This window comes from Coregonus lavaretus, assembly GCF_964263955.1.
Source record: "Coregonus lavaretus genome assembly, chromosome: 8".
Taxonomy (NCBI): domain Eukaryota; kingdom Metazoa; phylum Chordata; class Actinopteri; order Salmoniformes; family Salmonidae; genus Coregonus; species Coregonus lavaretus.
The window spans coordinates 43,601,067-43,610,001 of NC_139995.1; the positions used below are offsets into that span (position 1 = coordinate 43,601,067).

The 8,935-nt window shown below is 44.2% G+C and overlaps 1 protein-coding gene and 1 pseudogene across 5 annotated transcripts; both read right to left on the minus strand.

The window, feature by feature from the left end:
- Nucleotides 1–233: 233 nt before the first annotated feature.
- LOC311133804 (DNA damage-regulated autophagy modulator protein 2-like) lies at nt 234–6,413 on the minus strand (annotated as a pseudogene). Its single transcript, XR_014615391.1, has 8 exons — nt 6,328–6,413; nt 5,376–5,586; nt 5,172–5,239; nt 4,909–5,051; nt 2,156–2,331; nt 1,874–1,956; nt 1,715–1,807; nt 234–1,547 (listed from the first exon to the last, which is right to left on the minus strand). The product of XR_014615391.1 is annotated as a DNA damage-regulated autophagy modulator protein 2-like (transcript).
- Nucleotides 6,414–6,452: 39 nt separating this feature from the next.
- Nucleotides 6,453–8,044, minus strand: LOC311133805 (DNA damage-regulated autophagy modulator protein 2-like). 4 transcript variants are annotated; one of them, XR_014613632.1, is made up of 4 exons: nt 8,010–8,044; nt 6,958–7,889; nt 6,591–6,658; nt 6,453–6,470 (listed from the first exon to the last, which is right to left on the minus strand). XR_014613632.1 is itself a non-coding variant. In XM_084167381.1 (3 exons), the coding sequence occupies exons 1-3, from the start codon at nt 8,032–8,034 to the stop codon at nt 6,949–6,951; spliced, it is 225 nt and encodes a 74-aa protein (XP_084023507.1). In that variant the 5' UTR covers nt 8,035–8,038; the 3' UTR covers nt 6,923–6,948. The 4 variants fall into 4 exon arrangements, 1 of the variants encoding a protein (XP_084023507.1); XR_014613633.1 differs by lacking the exons at nt 6,453–6,470; nt 6,591–6,658 and having other exon boundaries at nt 6,923–7,199; nt 7,335–7,889; XR_014613634.1 differs by lacking the exons at nt 6,453–6,470; nt 6,591–6,658 and having other exon boundaries at nt 6,923–7,005; nt 7,094–7,889.
- Nucleotides 8,045–8,935: the final 891 nt, after the last annotated feature.

Consider the following 8,935-nt stretch of genomic DNA (forward strand, 5'->3'; position numbering starts at 1 on the left):
TAGCTGACATCACGCAAACGATTCGCACACTTCAATGGGGCAGAAGTCCATGAGTTGTTGTAATTCTGGATGGCCAGATAGCTACCAACAATTACAAGAAACTGACATGTGGGGAATTGTAATTGACCTGTTTCAATGCTAATTACGGCTAAAATTCGCTAGCTAACCAAAAACTGTAAGAATGTATTTCAGAGACAAGTGTTTGTTGTGCAAATACAACTAGCCAGCTGCCATTTATTTTTATACAAAAAAAAAAAAAAAAAAAAAAACTTTTAGTAGAAACAAATGAATAACCAGAGAATCATAGACATTCAGTAATAATGAAAAACCTGCTTATTTCCCCCTATATTTTATCCATTCAACGGGAAAGAGATGTGAATTCATTACTTTTTATGGGTCTGTATAGAAGTAATTTAAATCATCATTGGGGAAGAAATAGAACAGCACAATAAATACAATCCATAATTCAGTAATTACCAAACCTAAAGCAAAACACAATTATCTCCTTATTCTCCCACATTAACACTGAGGGATTCACAGCAAGCAAAATAACTTCGCATCCCAAAGCAAAAGTGAAGTAGAGCAAATGCATCATTATACTTCTAGATAATTAGTTCAAGTGCCTTGCTTCAAACCACCTAATTATATAAATTCTCATGAAAGAATCAACATAAACTCACTCAACAAATGCTCATGTCTATTTTTGTGTTGACAACGAGGGTATGAACAACAGTATGAAAACTCACTAACTGTAAGTCGCTCTGGATAAGAGCGTCTGCTAAATGACTAAAATGTAAAAATGAGGGGGTTGCTAGACCATGTTGCTGGCTCTTTGGCACCATCCAGTGGTTGATAAGAATAGCATAGTTGTGTTCTGATATCAAAACCACTGCACACCACAGATGACATCTCTTATCAGATGATGCCCTTAGGCCCAATAAAAATATAATTACTCTCTAATACAAGTACCGCTCATAACACAAGAACCAAATGTCAGTGAAAATAGTGCAGTTGACATCAAAAGGCATTTCCACTGTTTCTAAGAATGAGGTTTATCAGCAGTATCTTAGTCCTTGTTGATTGCACACTCAGCATTCTGTATTTAAGGCCTGAGGGGGTGTGGTATATGGCCACTATACCACGGCTAAGGGCTGTTCTTATGGACGCAACACGGAGTGCCTGGATACAGCCATTAGCCGTGGTATATTGGCCATATACCACAACCCCCGAGGTGCCTTATTGCTATTATAAACTGGTTACCAATGAAATTAGAACAGTAAAAATATGCTTTTGTCATAATATACCACAGCTTTCAGCCAATCAGCATTCAGGGCTCGAACCATCCGGTTTATAATCTCATTTATTCCATTCAGTTTGTTCACATTTACAGCTTGACTCCATCACACTACTAGGAGTGGTCTTGTTCAGATGCCCCCCGCCAGCAGTGGAGAGGTCTCTGATTGGTTGACAGGTGTGGTGACGCTGTAGTGTGGCGAATCATTCATGTGATTACTCTGTAGGTCCGCCTCTGCCCGCAGCGTTATTTTCTACAGATGGGAAATGGAGCACAGTTGTTAGAATAGTGCTCTTCAACTTCTGCCCTGGAGAGCTATGGGGTACGCAGGATTTTACTGCAGCCCAGCAATAACAGATTCTGTGTGGCCCTAGTGATACAGTAAGTGAATAAAGGAAATGAGGAGGAGAGCTGTGGTACCTGGAAGTCTCGGATATAGCTGAGAAAGAAACTGATGAAGGAGAGAGCCAGAGACCACTCAGAGATGGTGCTGATGATGTGAGGAATGTAGCCCTGCAACAAACAGAACTGTTAGCGCGCACACACACACACACACACACACAGAATAAGGCTACTGACCGTCTCTCCAGGTATCCAGTGCAGTTTATGGGCCACGTCCACTCCAGGCAGACTGCTGTACATGATGACAGATGACACAAACACTGAGAGAAGGAGTCAAGGAGTACAACAGTCAGGAGCTAGAGCCGTGTTACAGAGGGCAACTCTTGCAATTGTCAGAGGTCCTTGCAATTTCTGCAAGTTATCAGCTTCCATTCACTGTAATTTAATGGCATTGTCTAATAGCAACAATGAATCATGATTTCATATTTGCATGTTTGGCAGAAATATAGTGGAGGATACTGCTGATAATGCTGGCGAAGGTCCACACTCCAATGCTGAGTCGGACCCAGAATATACTCTTCCCGTGGACGTGAGGCTGCATGTACAGAGACACCAGCGTCTGCACCAGGATGTACAGGGCCCCCACGCCAAACGTCAATATCGCCCCCACCAGGTGCATGGAGAACAGTGGTTTTCTGTAGAGGGGGAGGGGAGGGATTGATTTACAGTATCACACCTACATACATCAAATCAAATCAAATGTTATTTGTCACATGCGCCGAATACAACAGGTGTAGACCTTACAGTGAAATACTTACTTACAAGCCCTTAACCAACAATGCAGTTTTAAGAAAGAATACGCAAAAAAATCACAAGAAAATACAATATAAAATAATACGAAATAAAAGTAACAAATAATTAAAGAGCAGCAGTAAAAATAACAATAGCGAGGCTATATACAGGGGGTACCGGTACCGAGTCAATGTGCGGGGGCACCGGTTAGTCGAGGTAATTGAGGTAATATGTACATGTAGGTAGAGTTATTAAAGTGACTATGCATAGATAATAAACAGAGAGTAGCAGCGGGGGTGGGGCAATGCAAATAGTCTGGGTAGCCATTTGATTAGATGTTCAGGAGTCTTATGGCTTGGGGGTAGAAGCTGTTTAGAAGCCTCTTGGACCTAGACTTGGCGCTCCGGTACCGCTTGCCGTGCGGTAGCAGAGAGAACAGTCTATGACTAGGGTGGCTGGAGTCTTTGACAATTTTTAGGGCCTTCCTCTGACACCGCCTGGTATAGAGGTCCTGGATGGCAGGAAGCTTGTTCCAGTGATGTACTGGGCCGTACGCTCTACCCTCTGTAGTGCCTTGCGGTCGGAGGCCGAGCAGTTGCCATACCAGGCAGTGATGCAACCAGTCAGGATGCTCTCGATGGTGCAGCTGTAGAATCTTTTGAGGATCTGAGGACCCATGCCAAATCTTTTCAGTCTCCTTAGGGGGAATAGGTTTTGTCGTGCCCTCTTCACAACTGTCTTGGTGTGCTTGGACCATGTTAGTTTGTTGGTGACGTGGACACCAAGAAACTTGAAGCTCTCAACCTGCTCCTCTACAGCCCCGTCGATGAGAATGGGGGCGTGCTCGGTCCTCTTCTTTTTCCTGTAGTCCACAATCATCTCCTTTGTCTTGATCACGTTGAGGGAGAGGTTGTTGTCCTGGCACCACACGGCCAGGTCTCTGACCTCCTCCCTATAGGCTGTCTTGTCGTTGTCGGTGATCAGGCCTACCACTGTTGTGTCATCGGCAAACTTAATGATGGTGTTGGAGTCGTGCCTGGCCATGCAGTCATGAGTGAGCAGGGAGTACAGGAGGGGACTGAGCCCGCATCCCTGAGGGACCCCCGTGTTGAGGATCAGCATGGCGGATGTGTACCCTTACCACGTGGGGGCGTCCCGTCAGGAAGTCCAGGATCCAGTTGCAGAGGGAGGTGTTTAGTCCCAGGGTCCTTAGCTTAGTGATGAGCTTTGAGGGCACTATGGTGTTGAACGCTGAGCTGTAGTCATTGAATAGCATTCTCACATAGGTGTTCCTTTTGTCCAGGTGTGAAAGGGCAGTGTGGAGCGCAATAGAGATTGCATCATCTGTGGATCTGTTCGGGCGGTCTGCAAATTGGAGTGGGTCTAGGGTTCCTGGGATAATGGGTTGATGTGAGCCATGACCAGCCTTTCAAAGCACTTCATGGCTACTGACGTGAGTGCTACGGGTCGGTAGTCATTTAGGCAGGTTACCTTAGTGTTCTTGGGCACAGGGACTATGGTGGTCTGCTTGAAACATGTTGGTATTACAGACTCAGACAGGGAGAGGTTGAAAATGTCAGTGAAGACACTTGCCAGTTGATCAGCGCATGCTCGCAAGCCCTGCCACATCAGACGGGCGTCGAAGCCGATGTAGTACAATTCTATCTTAGTCCTGTATTGACTCTTTGCCTGTTTGATGGTTCGTCGGAGGGCATAGCAGGATTTCTTATAAGCTTCCGGGTTAGAGTCCCGCTCCTTGAAAGCGGCAGCTCTACCCTTTAGCTCAGTGCGGATGTTGCCTGTAATCCATGGCTTCTGGTTGGGGTATGTACGTACAGTCAATGTGGGGACGACATCATCAATGCACTTATTGATGAAGCAAGTGACTGATGTGGTGTACTCCTCAATGCCATCGGAAGAATCCCGGAACATATTTCAGTCTGTGCTAGCAAAACAGTCATGTAGCTTAGCATCTGCTTCATCTGACCACTTTTTTATTGACCGAGTCACTGGTGCTTCCTGCATTAGTTTTTGCTTGTAAGCAGGAATCAGGAGGATAGAATTATGGTCAGATTTGCCAAATGGAGGGCGAGGGAGAGCTTTGTACGCGTCTCTGTGTGTGGAGTAAAGGTGGTCTAGAGGTTTTTTCCCTCTGGTTGCACATTTAACATGCTGGTAGAAATTAGGTAAAACTGATTTAAAAGTTTCCCTACATTAAAGTCCCCTGCCACTAGGAGCGCCACCTCTGGATGAGCGTTTTCCTGTTTGCTTATGGCCGTATACAGTTCATTGAGTGCGGTCTTAGTGGTAAATAGACAGCTACAAAGAATATAGATAAATTATCTTGGTAGATAGTGTGGTATACAGCTTATCATGAGATAAGCTGTAGACCATGGTTGTCATTATAAGAAAAACTGGAACAAGACTTTAGAAGAGAGACCGAAAGAAAGCAAGAGACAGACACACAAGTCAATGGGTACCTGGAAGTTAGCGACGATGCACATGCCAAATGAGCTGGTCCATCCCAGCACCAGGCCCAAGACGTTGAGTTTATGGAGCTTTGACTCCTCCTCGTCTGTCAAGGCTTGGACCTGCTTGTAGCGTACATACATGGTGGCTACACCTGCCACGACAAACATGATCACACATTAAAACATAATCACAAATTCAGTCCGATATACACATGATTTCAAATTGATTGCTAGATTCAATAGAGGACTCAGAGAGGTAAAGGTGATGTTACCTAAGAATGCTGACATGTCCAGCATTATTCCAAACACACATCTCTCTGGGGCAACGGTCCCTGTGTCACTGTGAACAGAAAGATGACAAGCAGAATGCCAGTCACTTCCTATTACAATGCAATGGCTACTTATGAAGCAAAGTGATTTCAAGTATAAAGGTAAAAAGACAAGGATACAAGGAGGATGGGTTTGCATTTGGGAACCTGATGTATGGCACCAGTGGGTCCACATGTCTCAGCACCACAGCCGTGACGTAAGCGAAGATGAACGTGGCTGCCGTCCATAATACCAGAGCCACTGGTAGAATACACAGACCCTGCTGGAACCACCACATGTCCTCTGCTCTGTGTGTGTGTGTCAATCCACCTGTAGCCCATCCAAGTTAAACCACTTGTGCTGGTGTGTTGTCTTCACCTGTAGAGCATGAGATTATGTGAGGCATCAGAGTGCACTGTGGGCACACACACTTATACAAATAGATGGATCTGCACACTCTTGTTACCTCATTCTGGATAAAATCCCATTATTAAGAGATGCATTACTCCCACGTGATCTCATTTCTCAGTTCCTCTACTACTGTTTCTGTACCTCGATGTACTATCAAGTGACTTTAGAGAGATACAGAAACGTTACGGTTACTGTTTAATCAGATCAATAGAGAGTGAACAAGCTACATAGAAGACGGCGTTAAAAAGATATGTGTATAAGATAACTGGAACTCTGCAAATATGACCCTATTGTACCTTCCGCAGTTCGTTTGCTGTCACGAGGGAGAGCTTTGTACGCGTCTCTGTGTGTGGAGTAAAGGTGGTCTAGAGGTTTTTTCCCTCTGGTTGCACATTTAACATGCTGGTAGAAATGAGGTAAAACGGATTTAAGTTTCCCTACATTAAAGTCCCCTGCCACTAGGAGTGCCACCTCTGGATGAGCGTTTTCCTGTTTGCTTATGGCCGTATACAGTTCATTGAGTGCGGTCTTAGTAGTAAATAGACAGCTACAAAGAATATAGATAAATTATCTTGGTAGATAGTGTGGTATACAGCTTATCATGAGATAAGCTGTAGACCATGGTTGTCATTATAAGAAAAACTGGAACAAGACTTTAGAAGAGAGACCGAAAGAAAGCAAGAGACAGACACACAAGTCAATGGGTACCTGGAAGTTAGCGACGATGCACATGCCAAATGAGCTGGTCCATCCCAGCACCAGGCCCAAGACGTTGAGTTTATGGAGCTTTGACTCCTCCTCGTCTGTCAAGGCTTGGACCTGCTTGTAGCGTACATACATGGTGGCTACACCTGCCACGACAAACATGATCACACATTAAAACATAATCACAAATTCAGTCCGATATACACATGATTTCAAATTGATTGCTAGATTCAATAGAGGACTCAGAGAGGTAAAGGTGATGTTACCTAAGAATGCTGACATGTCCAGCATTATTCCAAACACACATCTCTCTGGGGCAACGGTCCCTGTGTCACTGTGAACAGAAAGATGACAAGCAGAATGCCAGTCACTTCCTATTACAATGCAATGGCTACTTATGAAGCAAAGTGATTTCAAGTATAAAGGTAAAAAGACAAGGATACAAGGAGGATGGGTTTGCATTTGGGAACCTGATGTATGGCACCAGTGGGTCCACATGTCTCAGCACCACAGCCGTGACGTAAGCGAAGATGAACGTGGCTGCCGTCCATAATACCAGAGCCACTGGTAGAATACACAGACCCTGCTGGAACCACCACATGTCCTCTGCTCTGTGTGTGTGTGTCAATCCACCTGTAGCCTATCCAAGTTAAACCACTTGTGCTGGTGTGTTGTCTTCACCTGTAGAGCATGAGATTATGTGAGGCATCAGAGTGCACTGTGGGCACACACACTTATACAAATAGATGGATCTGCACACTCTTGTTACCTCATTCTGGATAAAATCCCATTATTAAGAGATGCATTACTCCCACGTGATCTCATTTCTCAGTTCCTCTACTACTGTTTCTGTGCCTCGATGTACTATCAAGTGACTTTAGAGAGATACAGAAACGTTACGGTTACTGTTTAATCAGATCAATAGAGAGTGAACAAGCTACATAGAAGACGGCGTTAAAAAGATATGTGTATAAGATAACTGGAACTCTGCAAATATGACCCTATTGTACCTTCCGCAGTTCGTTTGCTGTCACGAGGGAGAGCTTTGTACGCGTCTCTGTGTGTGGAGTAAAGGTGGTCTAGAGGTTTTTTCCCTCTGGTTGCACATTTAACATGCTGGTAGAAATGAGGTAAAACGGATTTAAGTTTCCCTACATTAAAGTCCCCTGCCACTAGGAGTGCCACCTCTGGATGAGCGTTTTCCTGTTTGCTTATGGCCGTATACAGTTCATTGAGTGCGGTCTTAGTAGTAAATAGACAGCTACAAAGAATATAGATAAATTATCTTGGTAGATAGTGTGGTATACAGCTTATCATGAGATAAGCTGTAGACCATGGTTGTCATTATAAGAAAAACTGGAACAAGACTTTAGAAGAGAGACCGAAAGAAAGCAAGAGACAGACACACAAGTCAATGGGTACCTGGAAGTTAGTGACGATGCACATGCCAAATGAGCTGGTCCATCCCAGCACCAGGCACAAGACGTTGAGTTTATGGAGCTTTGACTCCTCCTCGTCTGTCAAGGCTTGGACCTGCTTGTAGCGTACATACATGGTGGCTACACCTGCCACGACAAACATGATCACACATTAAAACATAATCACAAATTCAGTCCGATATACACATGATTTCAAATTGATTGCTAGATTCAATAGAGGACTCAGAGAGGTAAAGGTGATGTTACCTAAGAATGCTGACATGTCCAGCATTATTCCAAACCAGTGGCGGCTCCTGAAAAAATTCTCAGGAGGGGCAATTTTTCTGATGATTTAGGTGACCTACACACATTTAAAAAAAGATATGTCCAGCAACAACATGAAGACAGGGGCAGCATATAAGTCAATACCAGAAGCATTTATTGACTGATCTCAAAAGTGTTGGCTTACCAGGGTTGGTGGAGCCCTCAGTTTCATCTTTGCCTCGCAAAGCTAACTCAAACACTCCGCAAAACTTCACACACTGGATTAGCCGGCTGAGGATGTGGCGGTTCTTGCTAATGTCGTAGTAAATATATTTGTTATAGTGAATATGGAATATGATATGTTGAGTAAAATGTTGTGCTAAGATCTATTTAGGTCAGGAGCTGGTTATAAGTTCTGTTCCTATCCAATAACAATGGACAAAAGGGTCCTATCTTGTCAGCCTTGTCAGCAGGTGGCCAAGGACAACACCCACGCCATAGGCCTCTCAGTTCTTCCAACTCACGAGTTCTTGCTCTGAGGACACACACACACACACAAACACACACACACACACACATCATCACTGTTAAACACACACACACACACACACACATCATCACTGTTAAACACACACACACACACAAAAATCCCCTCTCTTAGGCTGAACATTTGAAGACAGAGAACCCGACTCAGAGCCAATGCAACAGTGACAGTAGCCTGCAGGGGACCTCGCCCAACTCATCAGGACCAATCAGAAGATCAGAACTACTAGATTGAACCTACTTCATTTATTGCATAAAATGTCTGCACACAATGTTTCGGGGCTCTCTTCAGATAATAATAATAATAATAATAACAATATGCCATTTAGCAGACGCTTTTATCCAAAGCGACTTACAGTCATGCGTGCATACATTTTTGTGTATGG